General features: G+C 37.2%; 1 protein-coding gene across 1 annotated transcript in view; it reads right to left on the minus strand.

Moving 5' to 3' along the window:
• Positions 1-13,042: 13,042 nt before the first annotated feature.
• BTBD9 (BTB domain containing 9) overlaps positions 13,043-21,969 on the minus strand; it is a 101,468-nt gene continuing 92,541 nt past the window's right edge. The window contains exons 11-12 of the mRNA XM_072331403.1: positions 20,152-20,230; positions 13,043-15,378 (exon numbers count right to left, since the gene is read on the minus strand). Coding sequence (XP_072187504.1) covers positions 15,184-15,378; positions 20,152-20,230 — 274 coding nt within the window. The 3' untranslated portion in view covers positions 13,043-15,183. The remainder of the gene's footprint in view (positions 15,379-20,151; positions 20,231-21,969) is intronic.

Here is a 21,969-nt window from a genome sequence, read left to right on the forward strand (position 1 = left end):
CCCACCCTGCTCTTTTCCTACTGGTATTTTCATTGGTGGAAAAAGAAACGAAATCAGACCTTGTATTTCAGGACAGACAGTGATTACCAGAAGGGATAATTATAATTTTCTGTTTAAAACAAAAATTACACAATAGTGTTGTTTTTTTTTTCCCCCTTCATTCCTTAGAGATTGCTGCCTCACCATCTTCTTGTTTGGATGTGGTGCTCAGAGATATGATTTAGCAGAGGGTTGTTAGAGTTGGGGTACAGTGGTTAGGCTGTGGTTGGACTTGATGATCTTTGAGGTCTTTTCCAACCAGAGTAATTCTATGATTCTTGTATCCAGGACTGCTCAGCAGGGCAGATACGTTTTAAAGAAGTCTTCTGTCCCATTGGAAGTTTCAGACATCAGTCCCATCCAGCAGCAAAATTATGGATTTTACAAAGCAGCTGCTGGGTGACATCATCTATGCGAGGAACAGTTTCCTCTCTGAAAGCAATTCATACATTCAGAAACTGGTCAAACACGGTTTGCCATAAAACGGTCTATCGTTCAGTGAAAATGAGTTAGCAGTTTCCCAGGTAGCTCCTCTGTTACCCTGCCAACAGCTCGGACAGGAGCCTCTGAGGAAATGACCATTAAGCAAACGTCTGTGCGTGTCCTATCCATCAGCATCCCCACAGCTCCAGAAGTGGGGGCTGATGCGAAGGACCAGCCAGTTCTTTCGGAGCCCAAAGTCTGCAGCAGCTGAGATTAGCAGAAACCCTGACTTAAAACTGATAAAGACCTAGAGATAGACCACACAGCGCAAAGAAGCAAATTGCTGTTTTCCTAAATGTATTATGTTCACCATGATGCAATATATGTCAATTTTTACAACAAAAATCTCCCCGGAGAACCTACTGCAGGATTAGTATTGTCATCTGTCTAGTGTCATCTGCCTGGTGATGATACATCGTATTGTCACCCTGTCAAAATGATTAAGTGAGCTAAAAAGCTAGACTTTTAGCACTTTCATGATAAATAAAATGTACAAAGTTCTTTTTGTTTGTCAGCATCTGCTCTCCTTCAGTAATGTGGCTCTGAAGAGGGATGGAAAAGAAAAGATGGTAGGAAGAATGACACGTAAGGAAAACCATTAATCTTGAGAAAAATAAAGCTGCCCAACAACATCAAAATTAAAATCACTCCAAAAAAAATTTACTTATTTTTGAGGAAGAAAATGATAAAACAACTTGCTACTTCACATCCTCAGGAGTAAAATTTACACTAGAGCTGTCAGCTAGTCGCTTCTACAATGTTTTCAGGGAAACAGAATGCATTAGTATCTTCCTTGCCATAGAATGGGTCAGGTGACACTTTCAAACTAAACCTGAAATACACGTCTGCATAGCACCTAGCATAGAATAGTGCCTTCAGATACATCACGAGTGCAACTGTAACCCTATGCCATCTTTAATATTCACTAAAAACAGGGAGGTGCTGCAAGTGACATTTGTGATGGAAACTTTACTGTTCTTACCTCACTACAAACTTGCAATTGAGTTGAAAACATTCGATATTTTGAATTTAGATATGACACAAGCATCTCCAACTAAGTAAAAGCAAACCATTAAATATGATGTAGTGCCCCTCCACAGTATCTTAGATTTATGTTTAAGCCTCAACCTGTGACATCATGACTGATATGACCTGTTAAATACTGAAATCAGTGGAAAAAATTATAAATCAGATTTAGACCACATAATTCAGATACCTGTTAGCTTCATTATCCAGCCTAATTCCCACTGACTGCATAGACAGTCAGGATTTGGCAGCCTTGGAAAGCAGATGTTATGAACACCAACCTCACTTACAGGTCAGTTGGTTGATATGGCCTCATATGTTCACATTTCATCTGCTACTTTCTCTCTCATCTTCACACAAATAAAAAACATTGCAACCATTACAATACTAGAGCACTTCCTTGACTATGGATCACGATAGCCTATGAGCTCCCTCATGTCTGGCCATAGAAATACTTCTTGAAGATGAATCCCCTTTCCTCATCTTGTGGAGAGGGAATCTGACCTTTAACAGCTAAACTTAGAAACTGCTACACTGAAGTAATTGAGAAAGTCATTTCCCTAAGCAGCTCCCTCTGTTTGCAGAGTTTATATTTGGAAAAACAAGAAAAAAAAATACTCTGGGATATTAATAAACACACAGTTTGTGTTTTTGAGGTCACTGGTATGAATGACAGCATGAAAGGAGTAACAGCATCCTCTTTGAGAAGCAGCTTTAAGCGTCCTAGTCATATACCCTAATGGCCAAATGCTGGCCCATCACCCAGAAAGATTATGTGCAAGTGTAATGGGCTGCAGGAGCTGTTAAACACTCCATCAGTCATACCTGAGTCTTGCAAATGCCAGAAGATGACAGGATTTCTTCCTGTCCTAGTCTGGTTTGAAACCAAAAGAAAGGTCAAATTAATGAGGAATTAGGATTTAATAGTGTGCAGGATAACATATCCATGTTCATACTATCACTCCCAATTTGAGAAAGGTGGAAAGAGTACCGAAGCTAATTGTCTTTTCTAACCAGGGGCTAAACTACAGCTGAGGCAAAACTTTGCCCAGTTAAGACTTTGAAATTGCCAATGCTGTATTCAGTGTTCTGCCCAAGTAATTCTCCAGGTCTGCAGTTGGAGGCAATATTTTGATAAAGGAGCGTTTCTATGCATTTAAATAAATATTTTCATCAGTTCTACATAAGAACACGAACAAAGAAAATGTTTGTATAGTAAAGATACGCTCCAGTTTCCTCCCAGCAGACTGAACTTTAGAGAACTTCACTGTCACTGACAGAAACCCCTCTGCACTGTACTTACAGCAGCACAAAGAGAAGGAAAGCTTCTGGAAGCAGGACAAGAAAGAGTAACATTATATAGGAGAGAGTGAAGTGTACATATCCTCTGTTTTCTCTTCCTGTGCTTTTGCTTCTAATACCCTCAGTCACAAAGGCAGAGCTTTCTTCCCTTATGATCATCCTAGATGATCCTAGTTTTAACCTAGAGATTATTATGACAGCAAACAAATTCTAGGTTAATTCTTTTCTTTGTTCTGATCACCAACAAGGGTAGTTGTTTCTGTCTCATGTTGTCATTAATAACATGAGAAATCAAAATGTTACTGTAATGTAAGCTTATGCGTTTCCAGCAAGCTTGTTCTGGTGCCATTTGGCTTGGAGCATGGCTAAAAGTATCATGGTATATTTTCCATTTATATTAATAAAATCCTATTTATTAATAGTAACACTATTAGCTTAAAAATACTTCTGTAAGAGAAAGTGTCACCTCCACTATATGATGCTGAAATCTGGACAGTGCAAGCAGCAATAAAACTACACTGTGTCAGCATTTTAGTAAAAAATATCTTTTCACCCAGCAGCCGATAACAGAATGTGATAATGAATTAAAACAACAAGGATATTTGTGCAGCGGTTCTGCAAAGGGCACTCAGCAAAAAGAACACGCTTGTCAAATCACCTATTTGTTCCACATTCTCATTTTTTAAAAATACACATCTTAAATGTACATTTCATGGGAATGATAGAAAGAACTTGTAGAACTACACTAGGGAGCCTCAGACACACCCCAACCTTTCTAATACTCTTTTATTAAGCCCCACGTCAATATATTCAAGTACACTTGTTTGTATATAATTTCCTCATATACATTGTGCCTAAGTTAATCATGAAACCAGGCTGCAAAAAGAGCTTTTTGTCAAAAAATGAATACCTCCAAATACAGCTCCGACTTGGTCTCATGCACGGGCTCCAAGGCAAGCGCTAATATTAGCTGTTCTCAGAATCCCTTTTACTTTTACACGGTTTTTAGCAGCAATTCTGGAATCATCAACAAAGCTTATTAACAAAGAATACAACAGCCCACATTTTCAAAGCTCACAAATGATACAAATCAAATTAGGAATCCCTCATTGTCCAATTATGTGCATGCCCACGGCTGATTTGCTTGTAGCAGTTTGCATCCATTGGGCACACAGAGATACGAGCGCCTACTCATGGCTTATAGACAGTCTTTAGATGAAATAGACACAGCTGTGTCTCAGCCTATGTCGTTGCCCTGTGCATGAGCTCCACGGCACAAGACAGTCGCCCAGTTAGACAGGGAAGCAGGCACATGGGAGAGCAGGTGGTCGTGCTTCATGACCACCAAATTCCTCAGCTCTTCCATAATCATGCTGCCTTGTTTGGGTGTGGGATGATCAGCAATACACAGTACACACAGTCCCTGAGCAGTGACTCCCATCTTCTAAAATCATGCTAAATGCAGTAGTGAAGGAGTCCAAATGTGATAGGGGACGGGTAAGAGCGTATGACCCAGCAGATAGGAAAGGGTAAAAACTGTTCCACAGAGCACAGAAGCGTGGCTTGTCTCTTCATTTCCTCTTTGGTAAACAAATTGGAAACACTCAGGATAGCTTTTGCAGAAGAAATAATTACCTTATAAATATGTTAAGAGCCCTGAAGAAGTCAGTGAGCACAATGGTGCAAATGATCAATTTGGTATACTATACTATACGTAGGTTTCCAAAAAGCCTTTGATAAGGTTCTTCATGAGCCTTCCTCTGCTATGGACTACTGTAAGAGGAGGGATGCCTGAGAAGGGAGACTGTATCTCTCTCCAAAGGCTTAAGGAAACCGATCTGTCAGGATACAGAATGTCCTCTCTTAAAGAATAACTGCTCAAAAAATAAGAAGCCAAATATACCTTTCATATTCTAAAAATGCCTCCTCATGCCTGTTTGATTTTATCCTAGAGATGGTGATATTTCAGCACTAAGCGATCCCACTATATCCCACAGACACACGCCATGAATCTTAACATTCAAAAACCACGCTTGTTTGATCAAACAGAACGAGAGAAACTAGCATTTCTATGAATACACTGATAATAACTGGCCCGTGTCCTTTCTGCAAGCCAGGAGGGAACCTGTGCAGCTGGCAGGCTGTTTGTTGCTGATAGGAGCGAAGATTTATGGTTATTTCTATTCCTCCCTGAGTCATGCAGCCTTTAAAAAATAAAAGCTTAAAAATTTAAGCTTCAGCTTCCAAGCTTAACATCGTCAAAACAGATAGCAAAGAACAGTTGTACATAAATAGGACTAAAGCTGGCACTGCACAGAATATACACGCTATTTCCCAATGACTCTGCTGCAATAAGAGATAATTTTGAGATTAACTTGTTCTTATTATGAGGGATACATTATTTTTCCTATATACCTTTCCTTTTCTGGTGCTTCAGAGACAAAAACAAACAAAACCAATTAAACACACCCCCACCCCACCCTTTTCCTGCTGTGGAGTAACATATATTGGTAAATATTTGGGAAAGAAAAAGGGGAAGAATGGGAAAGCACAGGAGCAGAGAGACTCAAGTAAGATCTAACATTATTAATTCTTTTTTACCTTAAGCTACAAGGAGATCTGTTGAGCATAGCCTACAATGGTAGCAGTCAGTAGAGGACAAATTACAAAATGATTAACAAAAATGTCCCATTTATGTGTATTTTGCTTCATATAGAGATAAGAAAATGATTTTTTCATGGTATGTATCTGGTCTTTCCAACTCAGACGATGATGTCACAGTGTCTTATGCTTACATTGTCACTGTTTGTTAACAAGTGAATCCATCCTCTAGAATTAGAAGTAACTTGGAAAAAAGTCCTCAGACTGTAGCAACCAACTGCCCCTGTACTCCGCTGCTGTTTGCACAGGTGTCTGCATTTCCACTTCAGTCTGCATTCCCTCATGTTCCCTTCCTATTCATAATCATTTTACAAGCCTAAGCACAAAGATAAACTAGATCCTTTCCAGAGCAATGAGAGAGTATTTCTTCCACACTTTGCTCTCATCCAACTTGCCCCTCCTCTCTCTGTTTTGTAACTTTATTTTTTCCTTCCAGTATAATACATCAGCACGATGCTAGGAATTGCATTATCTTGGACATAACCAACATTGTGCCCGAAGGCTGCAATGGAAATTTCTCAAAGCCTTCTAGAAGCCTTTGATTCATCAAGATAGAACAAAAAGCATTCACCTTCCTTGTAACTTGGACACATGGCCTGGGAACACAGATGGTTTCAGAGTACGTTGTTTTTCACTGACTGGGTTATACAACTTTCTGGCTTACGTCCTGCCTGTACTGTATTAGGCAAATAATATTTCAAAAACAAGTCTTCCTTGCATCACTAATCCCATATGTTAAAAATGTCTAAGTTTAGCAAATGAGGTGACTGGCAGCTTATGCTCCAAAATGTATACATCCATTTCTTAAAACGAACTTTGAATCACTGGGCTCTTAGTCTCCAAACCTAACAGCTGTCAAACTCATTAACAATTTTACAGCTAATAAACGCACAAAAGTAACCAGATCTAATTATATTATGCCATTTTTGTAATGGTATACTATGGCATCTCAGTTTGATCTTACAATTTGGCACTGTACTTCTGTCCTTTGAGTTTGGTCTCTCCACTTCCCAGGTAACAAAGATCGTGTATTCATAATTTCTTCTCCCCAAGAGTACAGTGGCACATGCCGGTAGTAGCCTACTGCAGCTGTTGACTTCAGCATTTTCAAAGCTTCAAGGAAGTGCATTGACATGCAAGTGCCCAGTGTTTTCTATGCTGAAATTTAAAGCTGCTGTATTATGAGTTCCACATCAATAGAGACCTTGCTGTGTCTGGGACCTAAGTCCAGTTCTTCCAAAAGTCTCAAATTCCTAAATGCAATATTTGAACAGCACCAGAAAGGCTCCACCGTTACTTTAACAAAACTGTGGGTAAGTGTTTGAACATAAAGGATCACTTTATTTCTCAAACTACATCCCTCTCATTCTTGAAAAGCTGCATTTCTGATTATCACTATTTTAAATATATTCTATATTTTTTCTATGAAGTTAAATACTTAAAAGAAGAATCCCTAAGGAAAAGAATACAAAGCACGAGAGTTTCACTTGATGTTTTGATTTCAGCATTGTCTGGTCCCCTATTCGCTGTGGAAAGTTTGGCTGCTCTTTGAAACTCTAAAATAAGAAATCCAGAGCTAGTCTTCCTCGCTGTCAGAAGCCTTTGGTTATCAGCTGTTCATGCAAACTGTTAATATAGTGCTAGAGAATGGACAGAACGGACTATGCTTGTTTAATAACTCTGTAACTTGCATTGCAAGCACACGTTGGTTGTTACAGAGGACTGTGATGCTTCTTTTTCTACAAGCTCACAGAAAATAAGAATGTGCATATCTTCTGGTAAATCAGTACTAACAAGGCTTACCAGGCTGAGTGGCTAGCTTACAAAACCAGGCAGTTCTCAAAGGTACCAATCAGATCACTGCAGTGCAATCTGCAACTAGCATTCTCCCTGAAACCTGATTAGCTCAAATGGTTGGCAATGCATATCCACAGCAGTAGAAAACGTTACCAGGGTCATGGAAGCTATGCTCTGTGGGGGTTTATTCTCACCTGATAAACACAGTCCAGTACAGTAGTGCAGCTCCTAACAACCAGCAGCGGAGGTCTGATGTCACCACTTATCCACTGGTTGTCACAATAAAAAATAGGTTAAAACAGTCCAGTGCGGGCAATATCATGTTCCTTCAAAGAACTCAACCACAAAGGTGAAGCATTTCCCATATCAGAAATCATGCTCCTTAAATGTTTTTTGTGAAAGAGTGCTGAGTAGGAGCCCTGGTGGGTGTGCCTGTGAATTCATTCCGGTTAAATGCCTTACTCCAGAGACTGTGCTCCTGACAATGCAATTGCTGTCTGTCAGGCTGATTAAGCTCCATGTATATGCACTTAACGTTTAAAGGATTGTGATTAAGTATTCACTGTAACTGAATCTCATATCTGTTCACAGCAAGGTCTGAGGTAGGTTAGAACCGGGCTTTGGGAAATGGATGCTTAGGAAACATGAGAAATAAGGGAAGGGATTTAATGCATAAAACTATCAAGATAAAATGGTAATTGCTGCAGAGAAGGGGAACATAACCATAGAGTTATATAAACTACTGCCAGCTGAGAAAGAGGAGAACTGATGGGAATGAGTGGAAAAAGTTCATTAAAGACAGAACTTCTGTTTGGCCTGGCTACTAATACTTAACTTACAATATTTGAAGGAACAATAACAACAATCACCCCACAAAGAAAATTAGTATTAATGAAACTGAGCAAAGCAGAAAGGAAAGTTCTGCAATATAACAGACAAAGTTAATAGCCATGGACACTGAATTGTGAAGCACTGCTGTATTTCTCACAAGGAGCCCGTGTGCTCAATGTAATGTTGGAATCTACAAGCAGTTGAAACAAGCATTCTGAAAAGCTGCAGATTCTTTCAGAGTTCACTTTTCATGATGCAGTTTATTGAGAAAACAACACTTATATACAACTGGAACATTGAGCAATGAACAACTAACAAATTGAACATATGAACATCACAATGAACAAGAAACACAATTATATTGGATTTAAATTAGATAATCCCACACAAAGCCTGACCTTTTACTTAAATCAACAGAAAATATCTCAACTGATTTTTCTCTTAAGGAAAACAGAGTTCAGATTATGAAAGTAGAAGCTTGAAAGCAGTATTTTCCATATCCAAAGCCAAATTATAACTCACTATCTCTTGACAGCTTAGCAACAACTAACTTTTAAATCTGATGTGAATGAACTGGGACTAGGCTACTGAATTCTGTATATAACAGAAAAAGGTGTAAAATTCAATTAAATAAATTTAAATACTTAATATATCCCAGATTAGTGGAAAGTTCCAGGGAACACTGCAGCAACAGCAATATGATTCCAGATAGAGAGAAAAAGAAAAGGAGAAACAGGCAGACTGGGGGAATCCTGTAGAAAAAGGTAAGAGCTGTGAGGACAGGAAACAATCAGACGTAGCTCAGACTACAGTGATCAGACCTTCATGTTGTTCTTTCTATTAAAATGAACAAAATCTTGCTGCCTGCATTACATTCTCTTCCTCAGTTCATCATCCACGTTCAGTTAAACTATAGACTCCTTATAGACACACACACACAAAAAAAGCATGTAAAAACACTTTTTTTGCCAAGTCACTTCAACTTATGAAACAGAAGCATGCATGCACCTACATAACAGCCTTTTCCAGTTTCTTCCTCACCACTCCGGCTATAGAAGACACTGATAAACACTCCAGGGGACAAATCATGCTTTAAAAGCACAATATAAAACTTTTCATTAAAGACAAAAGTTCTTGATATCAATTGTTAAACATATTCATTGGATTTTAGGTATTAATCATAAACCACCTAGCAATTGTAGCTCAGGAGTACAGAGACACGGGATGTAGAACAAAAACAACACAAAGAAAATGAATTATTTCTGGTACGCGTGCAAATTCCCTGCTTCCTCTGCAGAAAGGAGCTGCAGCCACTACTGTGCACTTGGATTGCATGGCACAGAGTTTTAGAGGCGCCAGATCTCATCTCAACAATAATACAGGCCAACTTAAGCTATTTTAAGGTCAGCTTGTACTGTTTGGACATACAGCATTTGTTGTAAAGCAGTTTTGTGAACTCCTTAATGCAGACGGCGGTGGCGAGGTATCTGCCAGTCTGCAGGAATCAATGAGTAACTTCGAAAGCCATGAGAAACCAGCTTGCCTTCTTCTAACAGAATGGATATGCCAAGATGCTAAACACAAAATAGATGAGTAAAAGTTCTGACAAAGAAATGTACTTACACTGCACCAACAGTGTAGCTCTCCTTCCACTACAAAAGCTCAGGGCCTGAAGCAGCAGGAGGCACTGGGGAGGCAGATTTACACCTAAGCAGGCAGAAGTCACGACTCCTTCAGATTTTTAGTTACAATAATCTAAACTTCAACTCCCAGGACATTTATGCAACAAAGCAATTATTCTTTTTTTATTTCTGAACATTTAGCTACGCTATTCTACTAGGCTGGAAGGAACAGCAAAAGAAAAACTTCTCTGATTTCCTGATGGGCTGATAATGTCTGCTAACAAGGGCATATTAAGTATAGAGCTGGTCACTTACTTCCATCATCTGTATGTATATCATAGTGATTAAATACATACAGTATTAGAAAATCTAGTCAATCTATGTGTAAATACCAGATACTTGCATTTTCCTCATATCATACTATATTATGTTAATTTGGGCTTTGTTTCTCTAATAAAAATTGCAGGGTGCTTTTTATAACTAATTTTCCAGTAATCATTTTCAAAGACAAACAGACTCAAATTCTGTCATGGACTCTTGGTGTGACTTCTACATTACCTCAGTATACACTGCAATAAGGCTCGTGAGCGGCCTTCGAGAAGTCTGTAGGTGGTTTTGAGCAGTTAGCCAAATTCATATGGAAGCTCACTCAGTAAAGACCACAAGTCACATGCAAGTTACCTAAAAGCAACATGTCTGTGTTCACTGGACAGCACAAATGTCTTTGAGGTGAGCACCTGATTTGCTCTATTTTATACACTTTACTATAGCCAAATCACCAATTCCTAACAACTTTGGAAAAACCAGCTTTGGGCGTGTTCACCCATACTTTACTTAGACATTTCCACATCTTAAGCAACCATTAAAGTGATTTCACATCCTGTCATACCACAGAGTATTAACATTCACCCAGTTTTTCTCAGTTTAGGAGCTTTGGGAACCTATTCTAAATTCAAGTGAAACGATAAGCTACTAAGCTCCATTTAACACATGGTATATTGGAATATGGTATTCCAATTAAAATTGGTATATGGTATATGAATATGGTATTCCATTCACAATTTGACCCAGTACTTTTATTACCTGCATCTTGTACAAAGCCTGTGCAGCTTTGACATGTAATTTAACTAGTACAACAGCTGGCAACCAGTTCAGAGACAGCTGAGGGTTCTAACCTAAACATATCATCAATTAAGAGAAGGGAAAGGGAACCAGGTCTCAAGGATTCTGGAATCCAAGAAGTATTATTTTCTAAGCACAGTTTTATCCTCTAGCAACTGCTACAATAACATACAAGTCTAAATGTCTACCTTTAAATACTCCATTAAATACCACTGTCTCTGCTGTTTGCTGACTGCTCCAGCCACAACAACAAATTACCAATGCATTCATTTGCTGATTTGATGGTATGTCATCACCTGTCAAAAGACAAGCCAGCAAACATTTTCTTAGGGGAAAAGCAATGTAGAACTTTTCTGCTTCCTGTGAACTCACAGCTGAATTCTGATTCCATATCAAGGGTCTCTGATTGGGTGACACTCTATAAGCAGAAGGATCACATAAGAATCAGACAAAAATGACGCTAACTTTGCCTTCTGATCTTCACACTGACTTCTGTACAAAGCACTGTTGAACACTGAGTAGATACATGCATTTAGCTAGGTAACTTAATTTGATTAAAGTAAAAAAGAAAACTACTGATATCATTTGCTTTCTTTTCTCTCATGGAAATCAAGTTAGGTAATAAACTGAAGACTCTCTGATTTGTTGTTATGATTAGTAAAGATGAAGAAGCATTAAGTTCATTTCAACTTTTCAGCAGTGATGAAAAACACAGAGCTCCACCATGAACTGTCATACTGAACAAGCAAAACAGATTTGCATGGAAAAAGGATTAAATGGAGCAGTAAAGGAAGGAAAGTGCGATGAAAAACAGTTACTTTCCTTAGAACACTGCTGATTCTTCCTCTGTTCTGTCCTTTATGTAACTCTTGGATTAATTTCTCTCACTGACATTCCTTTTGCCATTCAAACTTGTTTTAGAGTTTGTTTGAAAGAAGAGCTGCACAATTTTGCTCACTTTAGAAACTTATTTTCACACATAAATCAATTTTACAAATACTGAATTTACTCTTGCTGAAGGTAATCTTTGGCCACAGATTCCAGTGAATAAAAATCTCTAAAATTCACTTGGAATTAGTTCATCAAATAAAGAGAATTTAGAAAGAGCTGTGTTAAGCTACATATGACCCAACTCTGAATTCAATCAATGGAAGAAAAACAAGAGAAAAAGAGGACAAGGGAATTTAAAGCTATCAAATGTTAACTACGGCTGAAGTACTAACTAAACAAAATGGTTCAATATTGGCAATACAGTTAATTCTATTGTCTAGAAAGCTGACAACAGGTCTATCTTATAGTGTCTGACAAGAAAGCGACAAACAGCTGGTCATTCCTGTTCAACCTCTGTTGCAATTAAAAGAAAGTGATCATGCAGTTCTGAATAATTATAGTATCTCATGACTCAGTTAAACCCTGATGCTTATAAGTGCCTTGATATTAAGCCATAACAGCACAATTTATTTCCACTGCAAGAAAAAAGCCTAGATTTCAGAACATCCAAGAGCTACATCTCATATTAGGAGTTAGTAAATGCAGAGAATACTTAGAAAGCACGAGAATACTCACAGAAAAGTATACATCAGTCTTCTCTGATATCATCCTTTGCCAGTAGTAATATTTTGCTGGCACTGTGTTTAAGGCAGAGACCTATTCTAGGCCACAAAGATACTTGGGGTGTTTGAGAGTGGATGATGTTAGAAGAACAAGCAGAGTTCAGGTCCCTTAGACATTTCAACATTATTTCTTTGAATAGAAAGGTACAAATTCTTAAGTTGTGGAAGGGATAAAGACTGTAAGAAAGGACACTGCTATACTGGCTTTGGTTTTGAATGATTTTTGGGGGTGCAAATTGGCATTTCTATAGGACCAGATTCCTTTTGCTTTGAGAATCTCTCTTATCTATTCATTCAGATTCTTGGCAGAGCACTAATGTCATGGGAAATAAATAGAGGTTTCTCTTCAACAGTGAGTCATAGGGCAAGATCAAAAAGAATTTGCAATAGCGTATGGTCTGTAAGGCTTATTAGTAACCAAAAAATTAATTGTGTACATCAAAGATTACAAACCGAAAATCCTGTTGTTTCTCTGAGCACCTAAACTCACAACATCTGGCACAAACTTCTTTTTTTTTCTTTTTTTTCTTTTTTTTTTTTTTTTTAAATTAAATATTTTCTATAAAGACATCTAGGAAGTTACACCCCCTGCGTGTCCACAACTTGAGAAACGTACATTTGTTTGATCAAACTGCAAAGAAATACCATCACTGACACAAAAGGTCTTACCTACCAAAGACAAGACATGCTCCATTCATCTCAGTAAGTTCCAGCATGGACTACAACTACAATAGATCTTTCTCTTTTCACTTTTCAAAGAAAAAAAAATCCAACTTTTTGGACCTATAATTACATAAAACAATTGCATCCTCAGCAGCTAGCCTCAGTTCTTTCATGCTCCAAAGGCTGCTAAGCCATAAGGTAATCAGCAACCAAGACTAGGTGCTGGCTCATAAGCAAGATCCTGTCTCAGAACTCAATGCTGCATAAGGCAGCCATGACATGTATTAAAAATGACAGACAATGTAGCGTGCATGCATCTTCACTGACAGACATCACAAGACAGACGACAACAGTGGGAAGGGATGGGACGACATGCAAATGTCAGTACTCAAAAGTAATTTGGCAATGAAAAATCCTGTAATATTCTTGATGAAGTCTAGTCAATTTTATTGGAAACAACAAAGAGAAAGCATTTCTCCTATGACGCTTCTACTGATTCATTGCTGCCATTTGTTGTATTTCTTCCAGTTTTAAGCACAACCAGCACACAGTAGGGAAATTCTTTCAAATTACGTATTGTGATAAATTAGCATACTATTTGCTATATTGATATGTAGCTCATTTTATCACTATGGTAATGCAAAGGAAAACCATTTTTATACTATACTAGCTTTGTTTTCTTCTGACAAGGCTATTTGTCACTGCAGGAAATTCCATGTTCATAAAACTGGATGGCTGACATTTCCAGTATAAGATGCTTTGAGAGGAATCACTACCCTTCTAATCAATTTTGCCAATTACACCAGTGTTTGTCATAATACAAAAACATGCTTTCGCTGAAAGGCCAACAAGGAGCTCTTCCTAAGTCATCTGGATCTGGAAAGTGAGAGGTTGTATTCTCATTAATGTGTAAATACATAGGATAAGTGAAGTAGTAAGCAATTTAATCCAGACATGGATGGATAATTAATTCTGTGAAGTACAATGAGAGCCAGATCCCTTATAATACAGTGCAAAAGCATAACACTCTATGAAGACTATGAGAAAGTTTAAGCGTGGCCCTTAAATTTTTAGATCCAGGCTGTAAAGCATCATTTCTTGGATAAAAATAGCCTTCTGCAAATTCTTTCTTTTGTATTCTGAACAACTACTTGTCAGTGACCAGATGAATTTTCACTTTCTAGACCAAAAAGTTTTGATTATCTGTTGCAAGTTGTCTTAGAAATATGAGAAAAATTTAATCACCTTCATGAGTGAAAAACAAGTTTTTCTCAAGATAGAGGTTTGATTTCGAAATTTTCCTTTTGACTATAAGAAATGACAATTTTGAACACAGAAAAGCCAACTAGGATCAAGATTAATACAGCATCCATTAATTAGTTTGTTGATATCATAAAGGCTTTTCTTGACATCCCACTGATGAATGAGGGAATTTGCATCTCAGCAGGTAAACATGTTTGATGCTTCCTTAATCTACTGCACAGCATTTGCTGCAGCCAAAAATAAGAGAGAAAGCGGGATGCAGAGTTAAAACAATTTTAAAAAGAGATTACTGGTTACAAAGGAATATGAATGAAGAATAACTTTCAAAAATAACACATATTCTGTACTGATGTGTTCCATAAACATTTTCTTCGCTAATGGAAGCCTTCAGGGAACAAATAGTTATTTCATATGCCTTCCATTCTGCTCAAGTCATTTTAGATTTTCATTGTAGGTCTGCCTTTTATTTCCTTTTGTTCTCCTTGCCTTGGTTAGATTAGAGAGGTAGGGTGTTAATGGGGTACTTGATGAAGATTGAAGACCTATTTTCTCCCCCTTTGGAGACCAGCCTGATTTGAACAAATTGAGAAGAGTGAAGAAGTCTCTTCATGTCCTTGGGAAAAGCCTTTGCCATTTCAGCATTTCAAGACATGGTCCCCTTTCTTCACAGTGGAGAAGAAACAAAAGGTGCCAGCGCAAGAAAGTTCTGAATAATTTTATATAATGTCAAGGGGGCGACAAAAGCTCCCTTTCGATCTCCTTTATGGTTGGTGAGCATGTGAACGCAAGGTGGATCCAGGAGGAGAATGCAAAGAACTAGTGCTTGCAGCTCGAACAGGACGAGAAACAAGCTGCTGTTCACCAGTCCCCACCTCTGTTGTTGCCACTTCCTTGCAACCCTCATCCTTGTGCGTACCACTTTGTGCAGGGCATTCAAAATGCACACAGTGAAACACCTGGAGAGAACAAAAAGGAAGACAAACAATTAAATGCTGGCAAAAGCATGATCAAAGTAAGATGAAATCTTTATGCAAGTACGCAGGCCAGATCAGTGCAAAAGCACTAAGTCAAATAAGAACGCTTCATCATGAGCTCACAACTGTTATTCCACGTGACAGAAATATTACAAAGAGATAAAAGTTATAAGAGTGGAGCAAGAGAAGGCGTAGAAATTATACAGACTTTTGCATATGACTCTGAAAATCAGGAAGATCATTCTAAGGCAGGTAGATACAGTTGTGATTTTTCCTTTGCCAAATATCATAAATATCTAATGCATACCATTGAAAAACAACAAATTACATTAATTGTTTTAAATACGTAATATTATCTAATTACATCTTCAAAAGACTGCTATTCACACACACTAGATATGGAATTTAAATCATTACCAAAACGATCCTATTTCAAGATCACCCACTTCTGTAACAACAATGGCAGCTTTGCAGATCTTTTCTGGAGTTATGTAGAAATGTATTCAAGACTGTTCAAGGAAGCTGCTACTGAAGATGAAATGTGCCCTTTATTATAGTGATCAGTTTTGGAGGCTTCAAACAATACCTGGACCACTATCATCGATCTTATATGTAGCTGATGTCTTTAAAGCTCTTCTTGCAAAGAAGTGCAATCGCTTCTAAATTCCCTTTCCCAGGCCTTGTCAAGTTAAAATGGACAAAAGCAAGTACTATAAACAAAACACAGGAGTACTACATATTCATTGAGGAATAGACACTATTATATTTTTTTATCCTTTCTTTAATACAACTGAAAATCCTATTACTGTTTTTGACCATCCTTGCACAAGCGCATACTGAGTAGATGCCTACAATGCCATGTCTGCAATAGCCCCTGGGTCTTTTCTGGGAAGGTAGCTAGTTAATTCAAATTCTAACAGCATGAATGAAATGAATAATAAAAAATAACAAACCAAAAAACATTCACAGTCGCTTTCTTTCTTTTTTTTTTTTTTGTTTTTTAATCCCCATTATATTTTCTTGTTCCTTTCAGTGTAGAAATTCTTGCAGATTTTGTATAGATATACTATGATGTATGTTACTAATCCCTTATATATGTACACATGTTCACATAAAGATGCAGTGCTATCTCTCTGTCTGCACCGTTGCCAACTTATATATACATTCACATGGAAAGAATGGAAAAATGACTTTTTCTCTGCATTTCTTCTGGTGATTTTTTTTCTAAGTCAAACTAATTTCTACAGTGGTGTGAATTCTCTCCATCTGCTACAGTTCTTAATAAGTCAATTTATGTGTTCAGTTCCATTTCTTGAGAAGCCACTTTTATATTCATTGCTCTCCTCTGCTTTTAAAGTAACAGCTATTGACATTTTTCCAGCCATACTTATCACTATCAGTATTTTTAGAAGAGAACAATATATCTTATCGTTGTATCTCTTTAATACATAGCTTTCCCTTAAAGGCAGCAAACTCTAAAAAAAGGAATGGATATCTGTAAGTTAGAAATTCCTTAACTCTACTGTATCTTACACTAACAAGGTTTCTCACCTGAAGTTTCACTTCATATAGTATGTTAAAACAGTACAGTTACCACTGAAATTTAACTGATACTTGTCTATAGAATCTAAAGTAACTAATTCTTAAATTACAGCTTTCTTTGTTACCACTTCCTTCGCACTGAATTCTCAGCATCTGGCAAATGTTAACAAGTCTGTGAACTCACAACATCGTTTTCAGTTGCTCTATCACTTCAACATATGCAGAATACAGCTTGTGAAAGAGTCACAAGATAGAGCTCATGTACCTCAACCAGTATTGGAATTACGCATTTAAGACCAGTATTCTTGAAACAAAAAATCTGGTATGATTTTCTCTATAAGGGCCAAGACGTCACGTCAGTATCATTCTCTAATTAGCAGCATGCTAAGTTGAAGATTTGAAGGTAGGTTTGACACACAAAGCAAGTACATATATGCTGGTGCAGTAATTTGTTAGATAAGGCTTTCCCATTAGCAATTAGATACTCTTTCCAGGTCAGTACTATTTGAAAGGTACGAAAGAAAGCTTATATAGTCAGTCAGAAGCATTAGATGACCTGCCTGACTAATGCTAAAAAAGGACCAAGAAAAAATTCTTTTATTTATGAAGGTGGTATATCTGTAACAGCAAGAAAAATAGTTACATTTTTATCATGTTGTAAAATACAAAAGAAATTTACTAGGTCAAGTAAATCTATGAGGATCCTATCTTTCAACACATAGAAAAAATGGTGAATGAAAGATGAGTTAAAAAGATGAAAACATTTACAGAATTGAGCAATTTTATGGTTTTTTTTGTGCTTGCTTTTTTTTGTAGCTTCAAAAATCAGACTGTGCTTCAGAGTTAAGAAGTACACTGCAGCAGTGTACTGACAGCATAAGTAGGCAATACTTTCCTACATGTTACAGTTAAACTTGTGATGAGAACATGCTGCTATTAACATATTTTGTTTAAAATGAAAATGGTTTGACATATCATACCACTTGCTGTGGGCAAATAATTCTGGAAATCCTTATATTCCTATGGAAGTGACTAGCAAGGCTCCAGAACAAACTGAAACTTTCATTACAGTGCTGTTATTTAAACTGGATTTATGAAAAATATCTTGCTATATACTTTGGATAATAAAACTTTATGACAAAATATTACAGGTTATTTGCTTAATGTATATATCAAAGGAGTATAATACGGTAGTATGTAAAAGCTAATATTGTTCTTTTTAGAAGCCTTTGGAGCAATAAACTGTCTAAAAATTAAAATAAATTAGCATGGGGCACTGTTCTTAAGGACAAAAGACAGAAGGACTTAGAATGGCAATGTATTTATAGTTTCACTGAACCTTTACATGAATAGGCATAACCTCAACTTCTACATACTGATCTTCAGTGTAGTAATACAGAGCTCCATCTATCAGTAACTAAACAAGATATTAAATCTCTTGTAAACCAATTTGTACTTAGAATTACGTTTAAAAGTCCATATGCTCATTACTTTTCAGGGCTACCTTTGAGAATTAAAACTTGGAAGCAGTGTTTCTAAGTAGACTGATTTGCTAAGTTTAGTCAACATGTCTCATATTCTCTTTTAATGAGGATTAAGAAATTACAGAGATTGGCATGAGAGCAAATAGGATTGCCTATACTGATCAGTAATGGAAAAGGACTCTCTCATGCACATATAACAACCCCAGAGGCAGTTTCTGATTCTGTATTTCTGAGTACTCACTGATGAAGACTGAATTGTCCTCCACAAGAGGCAGTCCTTAGGAAAAATAAAATATAATTGATATTTTTGGTTTGATTTAATGGTCAGCTTCTTTCCAATTGCCTGCTGAAAACTAATGTTGACATCTCACTGTAAAAGCAATGCTAGCTGACATCTCATTCAATGCTAAGAACTAGCGTCCCCTTTTGTTAAATATCAGAATGGTTAAGGGTGGAAGGGACCTCTGGAAGTCATCTGATCCAGTCCTAATCAGTAACTCCTAATAGGCGTAGAACTGACAACCTCTAACACCACTACCTATGGTTCACTGTAAAGGGTGAAAGTACAATGTTCTGTGGGTACAGTACACAGATTGTGCACATGTGCATTAACATAGAAGGAGCTTTCAGTGCCTCTAGTGCTTTATTACGTAAGGTCCTGATATTGCAAAGACATACACAAGTTCTTAGATTTACATACAGTAAATTGTTTCACTGAAGTCAACTGTCCTCTGGGACACTACAGAACAATGATTAAAGACAGAAGCATGAGTAAGCAAAAAGAGAATGATACTGCACTTGGTTGGTTGTCACAAGACATTTTTTTCTGTGGAAGATGAATTGAAGCAATCTCTTTAGCCACTGTTGGCTAACTGATTTACCAAGTATGAAAGCTAGTTGTAAGAGAAAAAGAGAAACTTATAAAATTTTCTTATGAAGAATGGCATTTTCCTTGCTTTTGATTCATTAAGAAGATATTATAAAGGCAATAAAACCAAGTAATCAGAGACTATACAGCTTTCATTAGTTCACCACAGTGCTATTTTTAACAGTCATCAAATCATAGAATCATAGAATTACCCAGGTTGGAAAAGACCTTGAAGATCATCAAGTCCAACCGCAGTCTAACCAGTACCCTAGCTCTAAAAACCCTCTGCTAAATCATATCTCTGAGCACCACATCCAAACGGCTCTTAAACACATCCAGGGATGGCGATTTAACCATCTCCCTGGGGAGCCTATTCCAGTACTTAACTACCCTTTCTGTAAAAAAGTTCTTCCTAATATCAATATCCAACCTAAACTTGCCCTGGTGCAACTTGAGGCCATTTCCCCTCGTCCTGTCATTTGTCACTAGTGAGAAAAGAGACAAAATAAGGAATGATTCAAATATTAACCAAAGCTAACAGGAATGCTTGTTGGCACCGTGTATAGGTCAAAACCTGAAACACACTGATAGTACTTTGTCTGTAAAACACGTCAAAACAAAATTATCTTCCACACCAGCAACAACCCTTCAAGTCTGTAGAGTGCAGAAATATGATAACACCATTCACTAATATTTTAATATTTAAATACAGAAAGCACTCATTCTCATTCTGCTAGATTTCCAGGGAAAGAAAGAAAAAAAAGTTCTCTTTAGAGGGTATTATTAATTTCATTGTAAGATACCAAAAATTGTATAGTTAAATATTCATGAAGAATATAAGTTGTATTAGCAAATCCTTACCTCATTAGCTGTGTTCTGAGTTCCAACTATTCTGATAAAAGATGCAGGCTGTTTATCAAAAGTGATTGTTTGCCAGGATCTACAAAAAAAAATAAAATCAAAAAGACATACAAATATGAGGTATGGTCACACCTTGCAGTGAAATACAGAGGGAATTTATCTAAACGACAGTACAAAATTACTTGAAAGGACAAACAAAGAAACACTTTGCAGCACCTGAATTTTCAACACTATTTGTTCATTCTTATTTTTAAGTGCCTTGTCTCTGCTTCTGTGTATTCATACACAGTTTATATTTCTATAACCTGTATGTAGGAATAATGCCCAAATTACTGCTAACAAAAGAGAAGATAAATAAAAGTAGATGCTTCTGTTAACTACTCACGAGAAATCTCAACCATCAGAGCTCAGTTTAAGAAAATTATAGCTCTAGGAAAAACAACCACTCCAACTCACTCTGTAAGTGGAACAGTAGAGGCAGTGATGGGGGCCCAGTTCTTCCAAGTGCAATAATGAATTCTTCTCAGTTCAGATTGTGAGGATTTCTCCATCTCACCCTCTCAGAGCTAGAGTGTAACTTTGGCTCTAAGAGCTTGATTGGGAACCCTATAACCTTTCTGCTTCATTTGTACTCTTCTGACTTGGGTGAGGTACAACATGTTGCAAGGAGCTTCATGAATGGCAGGCAAAGGACACTGCTGTCAATCACATCTTTGTGCTCACAGAACATACTGACAGTAAAACAGAAGAATAAAAAAGGTCACAGGAGCTAGAGGCTCCAATGCCAGTCTTCTATTGAGGCCAATAAGTGCTTTAATACAATAGAATTTATATTACCTACTTATTCAGAAAACATGAAAACTAGATACAGAATACAACTTTTCAGCAAAACTAGTCTCTACTATAAGAAGCTTTAGAGATAAAATGTTGTTAAGAATAACCAGATTAATTCACCAAACAGGATAAATATTGGATGAAATTATACTCAAAGTGTCCAAAATACCTTTATAAATGCTCACAGAAGAACGACCAAAACAAAACCAGAACAAAACACTACTCACTATCAGTAAGTAGAGTGCACAGAGACACAGACAGCTTTGTTGCTTAGCATTTGTCATGTACTGGAATCTTACCCTGGCGGAAAGCTATCATCTCATTGACACAAACATGGCATTTCTGGGTCTGATTTAGTCTACTATTAGGTTTTCAACTCCTGTCAGGTTACATTTGCTTAAAGAAGATTACAAGCCTGATTAAGAACCTAATTTCATGTAGTTTACTGGTATTACTGCATGAAGTAATGGATGTGATTAGAGAAGCTCATCATAATAGAAACATGAGGTCTGATTCAGGCCTTGGAGGTAGAGCTGTTACCTATCTACATTTCACACTTTATTTATAACCCTTAAGCGGCTACGTTTGCCTTAGCTTAAAGTTTAGGCTGTTTCTTCAAGTTCTAAATAAAATATAAAATGAAAATGGACTGTTCTGTTGACTGCCCCAAGATCTGAAAAGTTGCCATGATCTAAATGTTTTTTCCCCCTTAGCAGGAGAAATTTTTCCTTGAGCTTTCTTCTCACTTCAGTCTATTACAGCCAGTAAGATACCCTTCGCTGCCAAGTGTAGATGTAACAATTAGACGATCACAACATTATTTCTCTTATCAAGAGTATTCCCACAGTTAGCACAATGCATATGCTGTCACATTTATTGATCTGAACTTTAGTGAGAAAAGTGAAGATGTTAAAAATCAGATCTCTCCATTCAGTAACTCTCCATTAGTAACTGTTCTATACGAAAAGGGTTTAGAACCACAGG

This window comes from Excalfactoria chinensis, chromosome 3 (assembly GCF_039878825.1).
Source record: "Excalfactoria chinensis isolate bCotChi1 chromosome 3, bCotChi1.hap2, whole genome shotgun sequence".
NCBI lineage: Eukaryota > Metazoa > Chordata > Aves > Galliformes > Phasianidae > Excalfactoria > Excalfactoria chinensis.